The following is a 23,642-nucleotide window of genomic DNA, read 5'->3' on the forward strand; positions in this document are numbered from 1 at the left end:
ATTTTGCTTCCCTGAGTCCCCTTTTTCAGCCACTCTGAACTATTTGTTGGGTCAGTCACTTACCTTCTATGTCTCTTGGTCCACAGACTATTTTAAGAGTTAAAATATGGTACAGTAGTACATATTATAATTATATTCCATGTGATCTGGAAGCGAGCAAGTGTGGTTGGAGCCAATAAAGGGAAACTATTCTGCACTGATCACACTTTGCCAAGGATATCTTGATAGGGTTATTTATTTTTCTATATTTCTTTGCTTCTTCTAGATTATACCCACTGTTTGTCCATTTTGGTTTCTATTTTCTTTCTTTCTTTCTTTTTTTTTTTTTTAATTTGACAGAGAGAGACACAGCAAGAGAGGGAACACAAGCAGGGGGAGTGGAAGAGGGAGAAGCAGGCTTCCTGTCGAGCAGGGAGCCCGATGCGGGGCTCGATCCCAGGACCCTGGGATCATGACCTGAGCCGAAGGCAGACGCCCAACAACTGAGCCACCCAGGCACCCCCTCTATATTCTTTTTTAAAATTCTCTTATTTTATTACTATAACTCCTCAAGTAATTCTTCTTCTTCTTCCTTTTTTTTTTTTTTTTTTTTTTAGAATTCTTTTTTTTTTTATATAGGGTGAATGGAAGGTAAAGTTTCTGAGTTTTTAAATTTTGGAAAATGTCCCTTTTTTGACTTCTTGTTTGATAGTTACAGAATTGAATATTTCCGCCTCCCTTGACCCCTGAACTTTGAAAACACTGGTGTACTAGTTTCTGGCTTTGTTAATACCGCATCTCTGATGCTTTATGTGTTGTAGCGAATGTTTTGCTCTTTCTCAGAGGTTTCCTCCTTTCTCCTTACTGTTGGGAATGTCACCGGGATGCCTCTGGATGTGGGTCAGCCGTCATTGGTTATGTTTAGCACTTAGTGGGGCCTCTAAATCTTAGGCCCTTAGCCAGTCATTCTGATCAGGACTTGGACACCCCCCCACCCCCGCTGGGCTCTAGGCGTGTGGGCGGGGCTCCCTTAGAAAGTCCAGCTCTTCTGTAGGCTCTAAGCTGAGGGTTCTTTAACAGTCCAACCCAGCGGCTTTTTCTCTTCCAGGTAATCCTCAAATTTTGGACTCCTGTGGGTGCCCTGTATTCATTTTCCATGTTGGGTTTCATTCTTTTTGTTGTGGCTTTGGTTTTTGTTTGAATTTTTGGTCATTTCCGTAGGAATCTCAGAGAAAAAGTAGGCAGACCTGTATGCTCCATTTGCAATCCTTAGCTGGAAACTAGGAACATTCCTGAACCCTTGAATTTGGGAGGAAAGTGTTAAAAACTCTCAGTATTGTAAAAATGTCACTTTTTGACTGCCTGTGTCTTTTGTTTTTTAAATATAGTATCCCAAAAATAAAATGTGGTAATAAAATTGGACAAAGTAGGTGGTAGAAATTTTGCAAAACTATGTTTGTTGAAACAAGCGATTGTGTACTGGCAACCAAAATATTTCTCTCCTTGCCTGTACTTTTCCATTTGCAAATTCAGCCACCTAAAGTAGGGCTGTTTAGATTCTTAGAACTACTTGGCATGAATAAACCCTTTAATTGAGGAATTTGTTATGGCTTCTTACTTTTCATGAATTTTATTTAATTCTTCAGCTTTAGAGCCACTTTAGGAGTACTTTGATATAATGTTCATTTCAGGTTCAGAGCCACTGCTGAAAGAGCAACTGATTTTCTTGCTGATGTTTAAGTTAACCTATTTTGAACATGACATTTTTGTTTTATATCCCTCTTGATATTTTGACTAAATATTAGTGCCTTGTTCTCAAAACAATACCAGTGTGTGTGGTAAGGTTAAGGTATATAACATACTACCCCACTGAAGAGAAAAAAAACCCCAAGAGCAGTTTAAAAATAATTAAGCATATGTAATGTTTGTAACTTGTAAAAGTGTAGAAAGATAGCAAAATGGAAAAGAGTTTTAAAAAAGGTGCTTGAGTACATGCCTGTGGTGTATTTCACATACGTGCAGTTTGTGCCAAACACATGGGGGTTAGGCCTGTGGAAGGACGGAGCCAGATCTCTTTTTTGCCCCTCTCTTCCTTTGCTGTGATCTTGACTGCTCAGTTCCCCAGGAATACCTCTCCCCTGCATAATTCCTTTTGGAGGAGGGGAGCAGGGACATTTCCAGGTATGCTTCACACACCTTTATTTATCAATTCTTCCAGCTCCTTTGGCTCTATCCAGATATTATAAATATTCATGATGACCCAGTCTACATTAGTAAACAATCAAGTAGTTTAAAAAAAAAAACCCATAAATACTATTTTTGACTTTTACTTTATCAGGTGAAAACAGCAGTTCAGAAAGCACTTTCTGAATTGTAACAATCATATTGGTTTATTTCTTATCCCCTTTCTTCACCCAGAAAAGGATTATAGCAGTCTTTGTGACAAGCAACCAATAGGAAGACTTCTCTTCAGGGAATTCTGTGATACACAACATAATCTAAAAGGATGCATTGAATTCCTGGATGCAGTGGTAAGCAATTTATCTCAGTGTTGAACTACCTAGTCTTGTGCTTTTGAAAATTAACAGACTAGATCTAAAAACTTAGGTCTCTCTAAGTTAAGTAGACCTTGGCAATAATGGTAAGAGCGGATAAACTAGTTTCTTGGTGTCATGCTACCTTGGTATGGAAATCCCTATATAATATTTCCCCTTATCTGCGGTCTTGCTTTCCGTGGTTTCAGTTACCTGCGGTCAGCTGGAGTCCGGAAGCAGATGATCCTCCTTCCAACAAATGGTCAGTGCGGGCACACTCAGAGGTACCTTGGGTCCGGGTCTAGACCTGGCAATGAAGCGAACGTTGCAATGAATCAAGTCAAATGAGTTTTTTTGTGTCCCATTGCATATAAAACTTATGTCTACACTATACGGTAATCTATTAACCGTACAATAACAGTAATCTAAAAAAACAACAACAATGTTCCCTCCTTAATTAAAAAATACTCTGTCGCTGGAAAATGCTGACCATACTCTGACCTTTCAGTGAGGCATCATCTTTTTTGCTGGTGGGGGTCCTGCCTGGATGTTGGTGGCTGGTTGGTTGCTGGCTGGTCAGGGTAGGGTTTGCTGAAGGTTGGGGTGTCTGTGGCAGTTTCTTAAGATAAGATAGAAGTTTGCAACATTGATTGACTCTTCCTTTCACTTGAACACTTAGATGTCATTATAGGTTTTTTTAAAATTTTTATTTATTTATTTATTTATTTGAGAGAGAGAGAGCATGAGAGGGGGGAGGGTCAGAGGGAGAAGCAGACTCCCTGCCGAGCAGGGAGCCCGATGTGGGACTCGATCCTGGGACTCCAGGATCATGACCTGAGCCGAAGGCAGTTGCTTAACCAACTGAGCCACCCAGGCGTCCCCATTATAGGTTTTTTTTTTTTAAAAAAGATTTTATTTATGAGAGAGGGAGAGAGTGAGAGGGCGCGAGCATGATGGGGGGGAGGGGCAGAGGAAGAAGCAGACTCCGAGCTGAGCAGGGAGCCTGACGTGGGGCTCGATCCCAGGACCCTGGGATCACGACCTGAGCCGAAGGCAGACGCTTAACTGACTGAGCCACCCAGGTGCCCCTAGAGGCCATCATAGGGTTATTAATTGGCCTAATTTCAATATTGTGTCTTGATGAATTGGGAGGCCCGAGGAGAGGGAAAGAAGGGAAAGGCTGGTCAGTGGAGCAGTCAGAACACACAGAATATTTATTATTTAAGTTCACTGCGTTATATAGTGTGGTTCAGGTAGCCCCAAAACAGTTACAAGTAACATCAAAAATCACTGATCACACATCACCAAAACGAACGTGTAATAGTAATGAAAAGGTTTGAAATATTGGGAGAATTTCCAAATTATGACACAGAGACATGACATAAGCAAATGCTGTTGGAAAAAGGGCGCCAATAGACTTGTTGGCCACAGTGTTGTTACAGACCTTCAATTTGTAAAGAAATGCATTGTCTGCGAAGTGCAAGAAAGCAGAGCGCAATAAAACGAGGTATGCCTGTATTCTTTCAGAAAAACATTTGAGGCTCTTGCCTATCCTCCGTGGAGCTCCCCAGCCCTTTCCTTCCTGGTACCTTTACTAGAATAAGACAAGGCTTTGAAAGGAGGTAATTTTTTTTTTTTTTTTTTTTTTTTAAGCTGGAACTCTGGTGTAGTGGGGCAGGCGTTGTCAGTTCCAGGAGTAGAATATAGATGTGGCTTAGTGTATTGGGTTGTATTTGCCAAGCTGCTCTATTTTAAAAGTTTAGGGACCTACAGTTCTTTATTTCAAAATGGCTAAACTGCATTGTTAACGTTCATTCAGGTTTGGATCTTCTCATAGTGACACGAGACCTATTACTTGTTAGGTGACTGCCAGTTGACTTCAGTGACAGGTTCTGTTCTGTGTTTTGTTTTGTTTTTGACGGCAGCTGTGTGGGTTAATAAGTAACACCTAATTATGCCATTTGCACAGTCCTCGCTGCTTGGACTGTCCTTGTGGTATATGATTGCAGGTTCTTGGAGCTCTGGGAGTGGAGAGACTGCATCTTATCTATTTCCCTCATGGCACCTGGCATGATTGTTTGCTCTTTTCTGCTTAGTGTTTGTTGACTGAATTAATGGCATCTTTGGCAATTAGTGTTCAGTGAGAGAAACAACCAATAGGAGAGATTTATTAAGAGGTTTGTTGCAAGGAATTGGCTTACACAATCATGAGGTCTGGTTAGGAGAGTCTTAAATCTATAGGACAGGAGGGAATCCTCCAAACATGGAGTGAAGCTGCTGTCCTCAGGCAGAATTCCTTCCGGAAGCCTCAGCTGTGGTTTTAATGCCTTTCAACTGATTGAATCAGACCCACCCAGATTCTCTAAAATAATCTCCTTTACTTAAAGTCAACTGGTAAAGACTTTAATCACACCTACAAATACCAGCACAGCAATGACTAGATTAGTATTTGAACAACTACTGGACATTGTTCCTGCCAGGTTGGCACGTGGAAAGAAAGACCATCACAAAATCCCAGTGCTTTCTTTTCCGTTGATTGCATGCCATCCAGCATCCAGAACGTAAGCTGGAAGGTTCTCTAAGTCAGCAGGCTCTAGTTACTAGTCCAGGTGAATACAGTGCCTTGGAACACAGAACACGGAGCCGGCTCCGACTGGTCGTCAGCTGTCAGCCATGGCTTCTGTGCTGGGCCCACGGAGGAGGCAGAATCAAGTACGAGGTCCGACTCCTGCCCACGAGGACTTTACGTGTTCAGTACACGAACTTCCTTCAGTCTTGGTTTCCTCACCAATCTCTCCAAGCCCACCTGGCTGTTAGCTTCGCTGCTCTTCTCAGGCCCCGACCGGCAGGATCCAGTGGCTTCACTGAGGCCTCCTCGTGCTGAGTCTCCAAGTCTGTTGACATTGTGGAGTACCTGTGCTTGAAATACTCTTAGCCAGGCTTTTAGGATCTCGCCTCAGGTTTTCTCTCTTTTCAGTTTCTTCCTTGCTTATCCTTTGTAGAGGTTTAGATAATTGATCAAGTTCTGCCTTGACCCTTCCTCTGGTTTCTGGCCTACGTGGTAGTATCCTCTCTTACTGTCCCCCGCCTGACACCTGCGTAGGGACGTCTCCTGCTTTGGTGTCGCCAACTCTGACTTCTCTGGGAGCTCTGCACTCAGGTTTGCCACGTGCCTCTTGGACATTTCTAAAATGCTGTTGCCTAGAGCAATGCAAGCTGTTTATTTGATTCTATTTTATTTGGCCACATTGAAGGGCTGAAAGTGTAATATGACAGACAGAGCCCTGTGGGACGTGTTGTGCTACTGCATTATTCACCCCTCAAAGAAAACTTTTTCCCCTTCATTGCCATTAGTTTTCCCAAAGAAGTGCTGCAGATGCTTGATCAATATCAAATCAGTTAGAGCTGCTCTGTGGTCCTCAGGGTACCCAGCCAGTTCTGGATGTCAGAGAATGCGAAACACTGTGAAGTCAGTGAAGAAGCTCCACTACTATTTTTCTTTGTTCTCCTCTCTACCGTCAGGCGGAATATGAAGTGGCCGCGGATGAGGACCGGAGAAACTGTGGACTGCAAATCTTAGACATGTTCTTCGGTGCCGAGGTGTGTTTTCTTCCTTAGGTGCAAAGATTTATTAATGCTTACTTAAATAATTAGAGGACATAGCCCTTCTTACTTAGTTGGATAACATATAGCAAGTATGTTAAAATCTTTAATTTCTTATAAATATTCCTCTTATGCATTTTCTTTTGAGTGGGTGAGGAAATTAACAAATCTCTTAGAAAATTAATTCAAAGAATTTAAAAGTTTCTATGTTTCCTCAAACAGAATACAGCATTAGAGAATTTTATTTGTCTTGGACTGAAAATAACATTTTTTTCCCTAACAGCTTTAATGGGTCTTAGGTTTTATGCTTTTTCATTCAGTAGATTCTTAAAGTTTAGTATGTCCCTGAAATTAGAGCCGTAACCTGCTTCTCTTCACATGACTTCCCTTTTGTAGGCTGTTAGAAGTCCTAAACCCTGGGGGGCCCCTGTGTTGTAGGGTTGGAGGAGAACAGTCACAAGGATCGCTAACACTTAGTGAATACCGCTCTAGGCCGGTACATGTAATACAACAGTCCTATGAGGTGGGGACATTGGTAAGACTGAACCTCAGAGCGGTTAAGTGGCTCACCAAAGGTTACACAGTGCGAGAGCTGGGACTCAAACATGGAGAGACTGGGGTTGGAGAATAGTGTAGTGAGAATGAGTCCAAAATGTTCAGATTCTGAGCCCAGCTCACTGAAGATGGTAGGGCCATCAAGAAGGGAAAGCTCACTGGTGCAAAAGATAGAGTGCGGGGGCGGGGAGGGGGGAGGCCAGTGGACTGGCAAGTGAGCACAAAGATGCGCACAGCCAGTGGTGGCAGAGGCGTGCTTCAGACCAGGTAGGTTTGACTCTAAAGCCTGTGCTTGCCTTGGCCTCCAGCATCAGTACCATGGCTCCTAGATCATTCTTTTCCAGCACAGCCGCTACAGCATCCACATGTTTGTAGGCACCCCCAGTAATTGGGAAGGTACCTAATTCCATTTTTTTTAACTGAAATCACTGAATAGGTTTATATTTTTATCTTTTTGACAATAGAAATAAACCTTTCTTACCTTAAAAATAATTTTGACGTTGACATTATTTTATAACTGTATTCACAATAATTAGTCAAAACATGAAACGTTGTTTTAATTTTCCCCATGAGTTTTTTTTTTTTAAGTTTTAATTTTAATCACCCAGTGCCGATCACAACAAGTGCCCTTCTTAATCCCCATCACCTATTTCATCCATCCCCCCACCACCTCCCTCTGGTTAGTCTGTTCTCCATAGTTAAGGGTCTGTTTCTTGCTTTGTCGCTCTCTTTTTTTCCCTTTGCTCATTTGTTTTGTTTCTTAAATTCCATGTATGAGTGAAATCATATGGTCTTTGTCTTTCTCTGACTAACTTATTTCGTTTAGCATTATACTCTCTAGATCCATCCATGTTGTTGCAAATGGCAAGATTTCATTCTTTTAATGGCTGAATAATATTCCATTGTATATATATATCACCTCTTCTTTATCCATTCATCAGTCGATGGACCCTTAGGCTGCTTCCATAGTTTGGCTATTGTAAATAATGCTGCAATAAACATAGGGGTGCATGTATCCCTTTGAATTAGTGTTCTCATATTCTTTGGGTGAATACCCAGTAGTGTGATTATTGGATCGTATGGTATTTCTATTTTTAATTTTTTGAGGAACCTCCATACTGTCTTCCACAGTGGCCACACCAGTTTGCATTCCCACCAACAGTGCATGAGGGTTCCTTTTTCTCCACATCCTCACCAACACTTATTCTTTCTTGTGTTGTTGGTTTTAGCCATCTGACAGGTGTGAGGTGGTATCTCACTGTGGTTTTGATTTGCATTTCCCTGATGATGAGGGACGTTGAGCATCTTTTCATGTGTGTGTTGGCCATCTGTGTGTCTTCTTTGGAGAAATGTCTGTTCATGTCTTCTGCCTATTTCTAATCAGATGATTTGTCTCTTGGGTGTTGAGTTTTAGAAGTTCTTTTTTTTTTTTTTTTAAGGTTTTATTTATTTATTTGAGAGAGAGAGAATGAGAGCACATGAGAGGGGGGAGGGTCAGAGGAGAAGCACACTCCCTGCCGAGCAGGGAGCCCGATGTGGGACTCGATCCAGGGACTCCAGGATCATGACCTGAGCTGAAGGCAGTCGCTTAACCAACTGAGCCACCCAGGCGCCCTAGAAGTTCTTTATATATGTTGGATACTAAGTCTTTATTGTATGTGTCATTTGTAAATATCTTCTCCCATTCAGTAGGTTATCTTTTTGTTTTGTTGATTGTTTCCTTCACTGTGCAGAAGCTTTTTATTTTGATGTAATCCCAAGACTTAATTTTTGCTTGTTTCCCTTGCCTCAGGAGACATATCTAGAAAAAAGTTGCTATGGCCTATGTCAGAAAAATTATTGCCTGTGCTGTCTTCTGGGATTTTTATGGTTTCAGGTCTCACATTTAGGTCTTTAATCCATTTTGAGTTTATTTTTGTGTATGGTGTAAGAAAGTGGTCCAGTTTTCCTAACACCATTTGTCGAAGAGACCGTTTTCCCATTGCATATTCTTGCCTCCTTTGTCCAAGACTAATTGATTATAATATAATTGTGGGTTTTCTGTTCTGTTCTGTTGATTTGTGTGTCTGTTTTTGTGCCAGTACCATACTGTTTTGATTACTTCAGCTTTGTATTATATCTTGAAATCTGGAATTGTGATACTTCCAGCTTTGTTTTTCTTTTTCAAGATTGCTTTGGCTATTTGGGGTCTTTGTGGTTCCATATCAATTTTAAGATTATTTCTTCTAGTTCTGTGAAAAATGCTGTTGATATTTTGATAGGGAATGCATTACATCTGTAGATTGCTTGCGGTAGTTTAGACATTTTAACAATATCTGTTCTTCCAATCCATGAGCATGGAATATCTTTCCATCTGTTTACATCATCTTCCATTTCTTTCGTCAGTGTTTTAAAATTTTCAGAGTACAGGCTTTTCACTTCCTTGGTTGAGCTTATTCCTAAGTATTTTATTATTTTTGGTATAATTATAAATGGGATTGTTTTCTTAATTTTTCTTTCTGCTGTTTCATTATTGGTGTATAGAAATTCAATTGGTTTCTATACATCGATTTTGTATACTGCAACCTTACTGAATTCATTTATCAGTTCTAGTAGTTTTTTGGTGGAGTCCTTAGGGTTTTCTATATATAGCATCATGTCATCTGCAAATAGTGAAAGTTTTACTTCTTTACCAATCTGGGTGCCCTTTATTCCTTTTACTTGTCTGATTGCTGTGGCCAGGACTTCTAGTACTATGTTGAATAAAAGTGGTGAGAGTGGACATCCCTGTTTTGTTCCTAACTGCAGAGGAAGAGCTCTGTTTTTCCCCATTGGGGATGATGTTAGCTGTGAGTTTTTCATATATGGCCTTTCTTATGTTGAGGTGTGTCCTCTTTAAACCTACTTTGTTGAGGGTTTTTTTTTTATCATGAATGGATGTTGTACTTTGTCAGATGCTTTTTCTGTGTCTGTTGAAATGATCATATGGTTTTTATCCTTTCTCTTGTTGATGTGATGTATCATATTGATTGATTTGTGAATATTGAACTACCTTTGCAACCCAGGAATAAAGCCCACTTGATTGTGAATGATCGTGAATGATTTTTTTTTTCAATGTATTTTTGGGTTTGGTTTGCTAGTATTTTGTTGAAGATTTTTGCATTTGTGTTCATCAGAGATATTGGCTTGTAGTTCTCTTTTTTTGTGGTGTCTTTATCTGGTTTTGGTATCAGGGTAATGCTGGCCTCATAGAATGAATTTGGAAATTTTCCTTCCTTTTCCATTTTTTGGAATTGTTTGAAAGGAATAGATGTTAATTCTTCTTTAAATGTTTGGTAGAATTCACCTGTGAAACCATCTGGTCCTGGACTTTTGTTAGGAGTTTTTTTTTTAAATTATTGTTATTATTATGGATTCAATTTCTTTGCTGGTAATTGGTGTGTTCAGATTTTCTGTTTCTTCCTGTTTCAGTTTTGGTAGTTTATATGTTTCTAGGAATTTATCCATTTCTTCTACATTGTCCAATTTGTTGGCATAGTTTTTCATAATATTCTCTTATAATTGTTTGTACTTCTGTGGTGTTTGTTGGTATTTATCCTCTCTCATTTGTGATTTTATTTATTTGGATCCTTTATACAAATAAGAGGTTAATCAATTTTTTTTTTAAGATTTTATTTATATATTTGACAGAGAGAGAGAGAGAGCACAAGTAGGCAGAGTGGCAGGCAGAGGAAGAGGGAGAAGCAGGCTCTTCACTGAGCAGGGAGCCAGACGTGGGGCTCGATCCCAGGACCCAAGGATCATGACCTGAGCCAAAGGCAGCCGCTTAACCAACTGAGCCACCCAGGTGCCCCAAGAGGTTAATCAATTTTATTGATTTTTTTCAAAGAACCAGCTGTGGTTTCATTGATCTGTTCTATTGGTTTTTTAGTTTCTATATCATTTATTTCTGCTCTAATATTTATTATTTCCTTCTTCCTGTTGGTTTTAGGTTTTTTTTGTTGTTGTTGTTCTTTTTCCAGCTCCCTTAGATGTAAGGTTAGATTATTTATTTGAGATTTTTCTTGCTTTTTGAAGTAGGCCTGTATTGCTATAAACTTCCCTCTTATAGCTACTTTTGCTGCTTCCCAAAGGTTTTGAACTCTTGTGTTTTCATTTGCGTTTGTTTCCATGTGCTTTTTTATTTCATCTTTTATTTCCTGGTTGACCCATTCATTGTTTAGCAGCATGGTATTTAACCTCCTTGTATTTGTGGTCTTCCCAGATTTTTTCTTGTGGTTGACTTCTAGTTTCATAGTGTTGTGTCAGAAAAGATACACAGTATGACTTAGATCTTTTTAAGTTTGTTAAGGCTTGGTTTGTGGCCTAATATGTGATCTATTCTGGAGAGTGTTCCATGTGCACTTGAAAAGAATGGGTATTCTGCTCTTTGAGGATGGAATGTTCTGAATATATCTGTTAAATTCATCTGGTCCAATGTGTCATTCAAAGCCAATGTTTCCTTGTTGATTTTCTGTTTAGATGATGTGTCCATTGATGTGAGTGGGGAGTTAAATTTCCCTAATATTATTGTATTATTATTGATTAGATCCTTTATGTTTGTTATTAACTGTTTTATGTATTTGGGTGCTTCCAGCTTGGATGCATAAATATTTACAATTGTTATATCTTCTTGTAGGATTGCCCCCTTTATTATTTATTATATAATGTCCTTCTTTGTTCTTATTATAGTCTTTGTTTTAAAGTCTGTTTTGGGGGCGCCTGGGTGGCTCAGTCATTAAGCGTCTGCCTTCAGCTCAGGTCATGATCCCAGGGTCCTGGGATCGAGCCCCACATCGGGCTCCCTGCTCCGCGGGAAGCCTGCTTCTCCCTCTCCCATTCCACCTGCTTGTATTCCCTCTCTCGCTGTGTCTCTCTCTGTCAAATAAATAAATAAAATCTTTAAAAAAAAAAAAATAAAGTCTGTTTTGTCTGATGTAAGTATTGCTACTCTGGCTTTCTTTTGACAAGCATTTGCATGATAGATATTTCTCCATCCCCTCACTTTCAATCTGCTGATGTCTTTAGGTCTACAATGAGTCCCTTGTAGGCAGCATATGGATGGGGCTTCTTTTCTTATCCATTCTGACTCCCTATGTCTTTTGATTGGAGCATTTAGTTCATTTACGTTCAGAGTAGTTATTGATAGATATGTATTTATTACCATTTTATTACTTGTTTTGTGGTTGTTTCTGAAGATTTTCTCTGATCCTTTCTTGTCTTTCTTTCATGATTTGCTGGTTTTCCTTAGTGATATATTTGAATTTATGTCTCTTTATTTTTTGCGTATTTATTAGTGGTTTTTGATTTGTGGTTACCATTAGGTCGATACATAACATCTTCTGCATATAGCAGTCTATATTAAGTTGATGGTCATTTAAGTTTGAACCCATTCTTTACTCCTTTCCTTCCCACATTTTAGGTATATGGTGTAATATTTTACATCCTCTTATTTTGTGAGTTCCTTGACTATTTTTTACAGAAATATTCATTTTTACTGCTTTTGTATTACCTCTCTTCATACCGTCATTTTTGGTCTTTCCTTTTCACTCAAGGAGTCCCCTGTAATATTTCTTGCAGCTTTGGTTTAGTGATGATGAGCTCCTTTAGTTTTGTTTGCCTGGGAAACTCTTTATCTCTCCTTCTTTTTTATTTTTTAGTAAGTATTTTATTTATTTATTTGAGAGAGAGAGCGCGCACAAGCCGAGGGGGTGGGGGTGGGGAGGGCAGAGGGAGAAGCAGACGCCCCACTGAGCAGGGAGCCTGACACAGGCTCGATCCCAGGACCCTGAAATCATGACCTGAGCCGAAGGCAGACATAGTATAGATAGGAAAAAGCCTCACTTCTGTTAGATCTTTTAATTGACACCTATTAATCATTATTAATTATAACAATATTGTTCATTTTTTTAAAATGTGAGTTTTCTATATTGTTGTATATTTCTATCACTAGTTCAACTTTGATGAAAGTGTTTCTTTGATTTGTAGAAAACACAGTTTTGCTGTGTTAACTCAGCTATACCACTGTCAGAAATCAGTTTAGAATGCATTCTCATGTCTAATGACAAATTAAATGTATAATTGAACATGATCTGGTTATCTTTTTCAATAAATCTGGACAGTAGTTTTGTTATGTGTTTTCTTTCTCCAGAATTCTCTAGTTGAGGGTTAAGAGAATGGGAAGTGGGCCCGTAGGGACATATTAGTGAGAATGTAAAGTGGTAGAGCCTTTTTGGAGGTCAGCTTTGCAATAAATATCAATGTTTAAGAGACATGTATCCTTTGAGCTAGTAATCCTACTTCCAGGAATCTGTCTTATAAAAACACAGTTGTACAAAGATGTTCATGACAGTGGTGTCTGCAGTGGAAAAAATGGGCAGCTAGAATGTGTAAGAAGGACAGATAAGCACATACTCTGGAAAACCATGCAGTCTTCAAGAAAATACATTAGCTCTCTAGGTAGCGGCACATATTTATAAAACTACATATGCATTTTTATCCCATTTGTGTGAGAAAAAATTGTTTATTTCTGAGGCTTTGTGTGCATGTGTATGTGTTTATATTTTTAATTATGGCAAAAAAGACATAAAATTGATCATCGTAACCATTTCTAAGTGCACAGTTCGGTAGCATTACACATACTGACATTGGCGGGCAGCCTGTACCACCATCCATCTCCTGAAATTTCTTTATCCTGCAAATCTGAAACTCTGTCCCCATTAAACACAGCTCCCACTTTCCCGTCCCCCAGGTCCTAGGCAACCACCATTCCACGTTCCATCTTTAGTATTCTGACCATTTCGGGGACCTCATAGAAGTGGGATCATACAGTATTTGTCCTTTTGTGACGGGCTCATCTCACCGAGCACAATGTCCTCAGGGTTCATCCGTGTTGTGGCAGGTGTCAGAACGTCCTTCCTCTTTGAAGCTGAGTCACATTCCCCGGCATGGATGGACCACAGTGTTTATCCATTCGTCTGTCAATGGACCCTTGGGTTGCTCCAGCCTTTTGGATATTGTGAATAATGCTGCTGTGGATATAGGTGTACAGATACCTCCCCAAAACCTTGCTTTTCGCTCTGATTTGATTTGCTTAGGAAAAGATCTGAAAAGGTGGACAACACAGTGAACTCTGGAAAATGATACCGGGGTGGCGGGGGAAGGTGGCACTTTGATTTATTTCATACACTTGATGTACTTTTTTCTTACAGTAAGCATTAGGTTCTGTTTACAATTGGTAAATTATGAAATCACTAATTGTTATGCATTTGGTTTGTGCTGTATTAAAAAGTCAGCAGTCCCTTTACCAGAAATACCTTCCTGTGTTTTGAGAGAATGTCGGTTGAGACTGACGCAGAACCCCGGCAAGGACGACTTTGAGGAATGCACCAGGTAAGCGGCCGGCGCCACCCTGCACAGACGTGTGGCTGACGCCAGATGGGAGGCTTACAGGGGCTCTCTCTGCATGACACCAGCTCTCACTGCGGGACATTCCAAATTAAAGTGGTCATTTTCACTAGAAAGAGATACATGAAGGGTGATAATTATACAGACAGAAGGGACACCCTGAAATGGGTCACATCGTGGAGAGCCAGTGTATGCGCATGGTTTTGCAGGCCCCTGGCCCCTCCGCTCAGCCTTCTGAAATGCGTGTGTCTGGGATGTAAGGATTCCCATAAAATGTTGTTTTTTTAAAGCCCTAGGAACTTGCTGAAAATATCTTTTCTCTAGGTATTTGCAGTACAGACAGGGAAATTCTAAGTGAAAGCATTTTGACTAAATCCGGCTCCTGATGTACACAGGGAGAAAGAATGGTTTCTGGACTGATCTGGCCCAGAACACAGAGTCCTCTGTCCAGTCATGCAGCATTCGCGTGTTGTTTATCCTAAGAGCCCTTCAACAGAGGCTGGTTGAGTGCTGGCTCTATGTCAGGTGCTGCGTCCATTTCTTGGGGCGGCCATCACAAAGTTCCACAAACTTAGGTGGCATAAAACAGCAGGAATTTATTCTCTGGTTGCCTGGGTGGCTCAGTCGGTGAAGCATCTGCCTCCGGCTCAGGTCGTGATCCCAGGGTCCTGGGATCGAGCTCCGTGTTGGGCTCCCTGCTCAATGGGGAGCCTGCTTCTCCCTCCCCCTCTGCCCCTCTCTTCCCTGCGACTTGTTCTCTCTCTCTCTTGCTCTCAAATAAATAAATAAAATCTTAAAAAAACAACAAGAGAAGTTTATTCTCACAGTTCTGGAAGCTGGGAGTCTGAAGTCAAGGTCTCTCAAGGACAGGATCCTTCCTCGTCTCTGCTTGTTTCTGGTGGAGGCCAGCGATCCCTGCTGTTTCTAGGCTTGGAGCTGCAGCATTTCAGTCTCTGCTGTCATTGTCCTCATGTTCTCTCCTCTTCTTATAAGGGTACCAGTCCCATTGAATCAGGGCCCACCCTATTCTGGTATGACCGCATCTTAACTATTTATATCCACAAAGATCAGGGTTAGGACTCAACATATCTGTTTGGGGGAAGCATTTCAAGTCACAGTAATAGTTTGCTTCTTTGGGTTGAGGTTATGTTAGAGAGCAAAACAAAACACTGCTGACTTGAGTTTTCATTCCTACGTGACTTAAGAAAATATGAATTCCAGAGCTTTGGCTTATTAGTTATTTTTTGGGAAAATAGTTATTAAGCACCTATTTGTGCTGTCATTGATCTAGTTTCCAGGAATAAAATGATAAGCAGGAATGAGTTGGTTCTTTACTTCTAGGGAGCTGTATTAGTTTCCTATTGCAGCCATAACAAATTGCCACAAACTTGATGGCCTAAAACCACACGCATCTATTTTTTTTTTCAGTTCTGGAGGTCAGAAGTCTGAAAGCGGTATCGCTGGGCAGAAATCAAGGTGTCCATAGGGCCTTGCTCCATTGAGAATCTAGGGGAGGATCCATTTTCTTGTTTTCTAGGAATGCATTACTTGGTTCATGGTCCCTTACTCCATGTTCAAAACCAGCCATACAGCATCCTCAAGTTTCTCTCTGCTTCTGTCTTTAGGAAACCTTTTCTTACTCTGTATGCGCACATCTCCCTCAGCCTCCCTCATACAACGACACGTGTGATGGCATTTAGGGCCCACCCAGATAATCCAGGATCATTTTGCCATCTCAGTCCCCTTAACTCAGTCATCTGCAAAGTCCCTGTTGCCATGGAGGGTGACAGTCACAGGTTCCAGGGATTGGGTCATTCATTATTCAGCCTACCACAGGTGCTGAATAAATTGCCAGGGAGCGAGCGTTGAGGGTGCCTCTCCTAGCCTGGGGCCACAAGAAGAGTCTTCTCAGAGACCCTTCCCTGCAGGCTGAGGAGGAGGCCAGGGAGCACAGAGACCCGCAGGGGGAGGGGCTGGTCGAGGATTGCTGCTGCTTCACCCCAGGAGGGCCAGGGAGAGGGTCCTCGCGGCTCCCACTCCCTGGTCCTTATTCCCAGGTGCCCTTTCTGTCACTTCCCAAGTGTTCACATGGGAGTCCTCACATGAACAACAGTGATAAACGCTTATGAATGCATTACTCCTAGTAACCCATGAAGTGGGCACGACTGTTACCCTTACTGGAGGCCAGAGAGGTTTGGTAACCTGCCCCAGGCCCCTCTGCCTGAGGACAGAGCAGCCAGCTCCCTCACACGGGTGCATTCTCCAAGAAGGGCAGTCATCAGCCTGGTTTGCATGCAACTTTTGTGAAGATCCCACTTTTAAAACTGATCACGTTTGGTTCCATTTTCATTTTGCAGAAACTACTAGAAAAAAATCTGAGAATTAATTCCTAAGTAGTCACTTCAGATGTTGTGTTTTTCCTTTCTCAGATTTTTATGTTAACTTGTAGACACACAGAAGAGCGCTAGATCCCATTAGGCCCTAGTGGTGGCATCTCCTAGCGGTGACATCGGTGTGATGGGCACATCCACAGTGTGGGTGTAGACCTGTCTGGCACCGGCACCTCGGCTCAGCCCCTCTCCTGCCTACAACGGTGAGCACCGGCAACTGGAAGAACAAGGTTTTGGGCTGGTCGGTCACTCTGTGCCGCCCAAAGTATCCCTTTGTGATTTAGAATTACCAAAGAACTACGTTTTGTTTCTGCGGTAAGTGTGTGGCTCACTGGTGTGCAGATCAGCACCTGTGGAGTGGCGGGTATGTCCCCTGTGCTCTGAGACAGGGTGCTGGCAGCCGGGCCGGCCCTGTGCTCAGTCGTTTCCGCGTGACTGTGCCTCCAGCCGGCGGCTGCCTCTTTCCTACGCAGCGTGCAGTAACGCTGCCCCATCCGTGTTTCCTGAGGATGACGGCGGTAGGGCAGAGCCTCAGTGACGCCACCGTGGGCGGAGGGTCTGGCCCAGCCCCCGTGGAGGACACCCTAGGGACAAAAGCAGGATGGAAGGCTCCACTGCAGCACTCCACAGCCTGGAGACAAAGAAGGGGACAGCCCCAGGCTGGAGACCGTCCCTTGTGGTGACACACTCGCAGACAGCAGAGCAGGACCTCCTTCAGGAGCAGTTTCAGGGGGGCAAGGCAGGCCACGTGTCATTGGCCTTCTCAAGGTCACTCCCAGAAGCACAGTGTCTCTGTCTGTCTGGCTGCTGTAACAGATGCCACAGACTGGGAGGCATCTGTCTCCCATGGCTCTGCAGGCTGGAAGCCCATGGTCACGGCGCCAGCGTGGTCTGGCTCTGGTGAGGCCCCTCTTCAGAGTTCTGTGGCCTCACGTGGCAGGAAGGGCCAGGGAGCTCTCTGGGGTCTCTTTCATAAGAGCACGAAACCAAATCCGTTCAGGGAGGCTCCACCCTCCAAAAACCGTCACCTCGGGGATTAGGTTTCAACATAGGAGTTTTGGGGGGACACACATTCAGTCCATAGCATACATCATCATGACTATCCCTTCCAAAAACCAAGCACCCATGTGCCAGGGAATAGCCACACCTTCACTTTGACCTGCGGAGAAAAGTACACATTGTGAGGAGCAAAGACCCATCTCTGCATGCCCCTGAGGTTGTGCGGGGAAAGTCACACTGCTTAGCAGGGCTGGTCCGGGCCGCGGGGGAGAAGGGTCCTTTCACGCCTGTGGGTCCACGCTGCGTATTCGCACCACGGCTTCCTGTGCTTTGTCACTGGGAACCAGCTTTCTAGGGGAGACAGCATTTCACTTCCCTAGCACTTGCCAGCTGGTTTCCTGATTTCTCTTTTTACCTCTAGGCCTCTTTCCTTTTTCTATGGTTACCATGTGTTCCCCCATTCCAGCCTTAGGGTTCTTCATTGATACATCTCTTCACTAAATTTGTTCGTATTTTTAACCCTCTGATGAGACACTTTCCCAATTCCGTCCTGCTGTTGACGAATGGGCTGGTGTACAGGACCGTATCAGACTGGCCGCAGGTCTGCCTCCTTCTCTGCGTGTCCGCTCCGAGATACCGACTTAAAAGTCTCTCATATTTAAATAAGTTTTAGTACTCAGTCCTCTGTCTGGATTAGTTCACTTGACTGGTGGCGGTTTATTCTTTACATTCTTACTAAGTGCCTGTCGTTTGCCAGCCGCTGGGGACCTCAGCACGATGCGGTGCAGAAATGAGGACTTTCAGAATTCCCCACTATTCTGGCTCCTTTCTGTATTGCTGCAACCTTCATTGCCCCAAAAGCCTTCCTTCTCATTTTGGATTCCAGAGTACTGATGCTGCATAATGAACATAAATGTTTCCTTTAGGGGCGCCTGGGTGGCTCAGTCGGTTGGGCGTCTGCCTTCAGCTCAGGTCATGATCCCGGAGTCCCGGGATCAAATCCTGCATCGGGCTCCCAGCTCGGCGGGGAGTCTGCTTCTCCCTCTGACTCTCTCCCCTCTTATGCTCTCTCTCACGCTAGCGCTCAAATAAATAAATAAAATCTTAAAAAAAAAATAAATGTTTCCTTTAGGCTCCCCGCTGTTTTCTGTAAGAAGCTGTAGTGAGAGGCAAGCATGGTGTGGTGGTTGGTGGGGAGCCCCAGGATGGATATATTAAAAACCAATGTGGAACTGATACACAGTTTTGAATATCATAACTTTAAAAAAAATGTGTGCGGTGGGAGCGGGGGGCGCCTGGGTGGCTCAGTTGTTAAGCATCCTACTCTTGGTTTCCGTTCAGGTCAGGATCTCAGTCGTGGGATCAAACCCCGCATTGGGTTCTGTTCTCAGTGCTGAGTCTTCTTGTCCCCCCCCCCCCAAATAAATAAATAAATAAAATCTTTAAAAAAAGGTGTGTGCAGTAGGTTTATTTCTCAGATTAGAGCAGTGGGGCAGAGTCTGTTGTTTTTGAGGTAAGGAGTATTAGGAAGTGAAATTGAGAAGCACTGGTAAGTTGATTGTAGTCATCAGCATATTAATTTATACAGACTGAAATATACAATTATATTAGAATAAGTTGATAGTGTGTGGTTCTTCTCATGGAAATACGCAAACACCTCTACAAAGATGATTTAACTAAGCCGACAGTATCAGAATCCTTGCCCTGGTCCACAAAGGTTTGGAGTTGGGCTGCCCACGTGCTTAGTAGGGAAAGGTGTTCCTAGAGGCAGGCAGCAGGCCCTCCCTCTCGCTCCACTAGGACAGGAGGAGGTGGTCTAGGGAGCCAGCCTCCAGAACAGTGCTCAGGTCTCAGATTATATGTAGCAGCCGTGTCAGACCCTCTGATGTCTGCACATCTTCCAATGTCTATTACACTCTTAAAAATGATTGAGGACCCAAACAGCTTTTGTGTATGTGGCTTACATTTTTAAAAAGAAGAAGACATAAACATTCCACTTGCCATCAGAGCAATGATGTCACATGTCTTGTGCTTCTGGAAAACCCCTCTGTGAAAATGAGGTTTTTAGTTTTTAAAAGGCACATGATGTCTTAGTGTTATTACAAATATAGTTTCATTGTTAAACACCCCCCCTGAAAGGGTCTCAGAATCCATAGGGATCCTCAGAACACATTTTGAGAATCGCTGTGCTATAATATTAGTTAGTCCGAGAACTTGTGAATAACTTCCTTTTACAAAATAAAGTGAAATCAAGTGGCTTGCTCAGAATTCTTACAATCAGTGAAAATGCTAGAATTGTTCCCGAAGCCTCTTGAGTTACTGGTCTACTAGCAATTCCCTATGGAAACTATGACCTTTTCCCATTTGGGTTTTTGTCCATGCTTGGGAGACGCTTTCCTTCTTCCTTCATCTGGATGACTTCTACTTCAACTCGGACACTAACTTCACCCAAGTGTCCCTAATATATCCTCTCCTGGGGGAGGTGTTCTGGGCACGCCAGGCATGGCACACTCTTCTCTAACGGTGCCCTAACTTACCCATCTCCCTGGCCGAGCTGGTAGGTTCTTCAGTGTAGGCCTCATTGGACGTCCGCTCCAACGTCCAGCACAGTGCTTGCAGTCTACTTCTTAGATGCTTATTGACTAATGAGCTGTTTTAAAAATTGACTACATTCTGTCCCTCATCTACTCTACGAATAAGAATTTTATTAGTTCTGTAATAAAGTAAAATTGTATACATTTTATAAAATTCTAAATAAAACTTCAGAAGCGTGGCTAATTGCATAAAATTTCTTCTGGAAATATATAGCATAAAATAGTTCATCGGGTGTTTTAGTTTCAATGTTAAAAAAAGGTTGTGTCACATATTAACATTTTCTACAATATGACTATTACCGTTTAGATACTCATTCTAATCTTACACACCAAATGTCTACAATCCGTCCTGAAACACACGTGCTTGGATGCACACACACACACAGCACGCACACCCCTCGAATACACTGGGGGGGTAAGCAATTTCATTTCTTTTGAATTCTTGCCTTCATATTTTTACTGATAACATTAGAAACAAGTGTAGAATTCTATAATTGCAAATTTTAATATATTTAATTGTGCAAAATGATTGACTTCCCATACCCAGTGTTGATGAATGCGCTGAAACATAGTTGTTTTCATATTGTAATGCAACAAACGTATATAATTACGTAAAATCTTTTTCTAGAATTATCCATAACTATTTAAGTGGAGAACCATTTGGAGAATACCAAGAAAGCCCATATTTTTCTCGATTTCTACAGTGGAAATGGCTGGAAAGGTATGTTCTAAGTTAAAATTCAAAAACAAGTAGTAACTTCTCAGAATGTGTACTGATTGATGTATACTTTTCCATCTGTCAAAATAATATTGGAAATCTTGGGCTGGATACGGTACTGTTGTACAGAAACTATTAATATGTGTTGTGTCATTTCTTCAGCCCTGTGAGCACAGTAGTTAGAAAATAAAACATATCCTAGATTCACAGAAATATAATCCGATGTGCACTGGTTCAGTCTTGTGGTACTAGCCACGTGGACTCAGTCAAGGGACTTGGCCTTCGTGAGCATCAGGTCCCTGTTTTTGAAAATAGACGTAATTCTAGAATCCACCCTACTGGGCTGCTGGACTGCCCTGAGGATTGTGTATAGCTTGGTGTACAAAGTAAGTGCTCAGTAAGTGTGGTTGTGACAATGGTTATTGATTGATTAGACTTCCAGTTCTACTTCATGCACGTTTCTTTTGAGATGTTGAGTATAAACACCTCTTTGAGGTTCTTTTTCCACAGAGTGGTGCACTGTAGATATGTCATTTTCCTCCGCAGCTGTCCAATAGGCCCAGTACATACATATGTCGTGATGTGAACTAGTTGCTGACCCTCCTTCAGTTAGTAAGGATAATTGGACGGTTCTAGATCTGTCTTCATTGTTTTCAATAATTCTTAATGTTAACATGCACTTATATCTCTTAGCGTAATGGAAGGCGTCCCACCAGAGGGAGCCACGGTCCCTGAGCATGGGCACTCTTGCCCCGGGCACTCCCTTTGAATAGTGCGGTGTCATAAATAAGGCCAGGACGGGAGCTAGGTAGGCTTTTCTGCTTTAAAATAACAATGTGATGTGACACCTGAAGCTTTTTTTTTTTTTTAATTAATTAGGCAACCAGTGACAAAGAACACATTTAGGCATTACAGAGTTCTAGGAAAAGGCGGATTTGGTGAGGTAAGTAATACGTGACTAGAAAAGTAAGACAGCATGGTACTTGAGAGACATGATGTGTCAACTTTACCAATACCTTTATTTCTCTACTGTGTATTTTGGGAATGATTTAGCCAACCGCAAGAATTAAGATTGAACAAACAAAAGGTACTTTGCTACCTGCTTTTAAAAGATTCGGAGATCTGGAAAGAAAAAATTCACTATCTCCGTGATTTTTTTCTTTCACTTTATGTTTCTTACAGAAGTTGTTTCCCACATTCAATTATTCAACATTCAATCTCAATTTGTCCTGATGGAAAAGATGATTGTTTCCATATTGTTGAATTTCTGTTACTCTATTTCCTTAATTTAAGACTAGCTTAAAAGCTCATATAGTGCAGAGTATATTATTAAATGTGCCTATTTATCTCAACTCTGTGTGGACATGTATGTGCTCCACACCTATATCAAAAGATACTAGAAAATGTGTAAATTTGGGAAAATCCTAAGGACACTACCCACAAATTCATGAGAGATGGTCTTTGAACATGATGGCTCTCCTAGAGAGAGACTATTGTGTGGGGTAGACCAAGAATCACATGTAGTTCTGGTTAGGTCATTTAAAGAGGTGTTAGTTGCCTCATTGATTGTCTGGAGGGGTCAGGTTCAGTTTTAGCATTTATAACTCCCCAGAGCCAGCGCCGGGACAGCCACAGAGAACCGAAGCTGCACGTGTAGTCAGAAGCAAGTGAAATTGCCCGCATGTGATCGAAATCACCCATGCTCCCAAATTCCCATGGAAAGCCTAAACCAAAGCCACCAGAGTTCCCTTAATGTGGATTAGGAAGCCAACCTAAGAGGCCTTGTCCCACAAGTGAGGCCTCTCCTACCTCTGTGCTTGGGTGAGGGAGACATCGGCCCACGTTGCCATCATCTCAGAACCAGCAATGTTGTGCCCGACACAGTCCTGGAAACCTGTTAGAGTATTTCCAGTGATCCAACCAAATGCTGTTGTAACCCTTCCAGGATAGAGATTTCTGTAAGAAATCCACCCTCTGTTTGAATACCTCCTCAAGCAGGAAAGTAATTTGCTCTCTTTAATTCGTGCTACTCTGCCTTTCATGATGTCCAAGTATAAAACTCAGATTCTGTCCAAGAACAGAAGATGTTTCAAGCTCTTGTGTTTACAAAAGAATGTAGTTCTGGTTATAGCCACATGGAGGTTCTAGAAATGGACCCAGTAGTAACGTGTTAGCAAATTTTAACTGTTGTGAAAGACTTGGTATATTTATATTTATAGATTATTTTTTAACACATTTACTTGTGTTTCCACACAAAAGATTGTACAGATGGATAAAGTGTTCTGGTTTTTCACGGACCTGTTCTGGATGGGTTATTTGTTACATCGCGTCTGTGGTGGAGCGGAACGGTCCATTTCCACTGTGCATCCCTGTCAGACGGAGCCCTGTGACCCTAATGCGGACAGCCTCAGTGCCTTTTAAATCCAAATTCCAGGGGTGGATTTACTTTTTCCAAATGCTAACACCTCTTCTGGTGGTTTTGCAAGGGCAGACATTTTGGTCTTATTTTGTTGACCGCATTGCTTTCACTTAGGCTTCAAGTCCTCCAGAAGAGATTTGTGGGGTCCTGCGGTGGCACCGAGGAGAGAGGACCGGTGGCATCTCTGTGTGCCTGGCTGTAGAGGTAGCACAGTGCCGTGGAGGGGGCTCGGCGGCGCAGCTGGCCTTGCTTCCGTGGTGGACCCCGGCTTCATCCCATCCTCTTCACGACAGGGAGACGATCCCTGCTTCCCTGGGTGGTTGCGAGCAGCAGAGGAATGTTCGTGTTCAGCTGAGAGCGCAGAGTCTGGCTCCCTTGCCTCTTCTCCCTTCTCTTTCTTCGACTTGGCAATTCCCCTTAGAAGAA

The 23,642-nt window shown here is 42.3% G+C and overlaps 2 protein-coding genes across 10 annotated transcripts in view; one reads left to right on the forward strand and one right to left on the reverse strand.

The window, feature by feature from the left end:
- The window catches only part of MFSD10 (major facilitator superfamily domain containing 10), a 631,579-nt gene that overhangs the window by 57,417 nt on the left and 550,520 nt on the right, over nt 1-23,642 (reverse strand). The window lies entirely within an intron of this gene.
- The window catches only part of GRK4 (G protein-coupled receptor kinase 4), a 94,242-nt gene that overhangs the window by 30,833 nt on the left and 39,767 nt on the right, over nt 1-23,642 (forward strand). For 3 of the 9 annotated variants that reach the window (XM_032395599.1, XM_032395600.1, XM_032395601.1), the window contains exons 2-8: nt 2,398-2,510; nt 2,723-2,797; nt 6,036-6,113; nt 13,981-14,081; nt 20,708-20,800; nt 21,677-21,740; nt 23,331-23,555. In XM_032395599.1, the coding sequence (XP_032251490.1) occupies nt 2,398-2,510; nt 2,723-2,797; nt 6,036-6,113; nt 13,981-14,081; nt 20,708-20,800; nt 21,677-21,740; nt 23,331-23,555 (749 nt within the window). The remainder of the gene's footprint in view (nt 1-2,397; nt 2,511-2,722; nt 2,798-6,035; nt 6,114-13,980; nt 14,082-20,707; nt 20,801-21,676; nt 21,741-23,330; nt 23,556-23,642) is intronic. The other 6 variants (XM_032395606.1, XM_032395598.1, XM_032395604.1 and 3 more) reach the window with 4 other exon arrangements.

This window comes from Phoca vitulina, unplaced genomic scaffold, assembly GCF_004348235.1.
Source record: "Phoca vitulina isolate PV1807 unplaced genomic scaffold, GSC_HSeal_1.0 scaffold85, whole genome shotgun sequence".
NCBI lineage: Eukaryota > Metazoa > Chordata > Mammalia > Carnivora > Phocidae > Phoca > Phoca vitulina.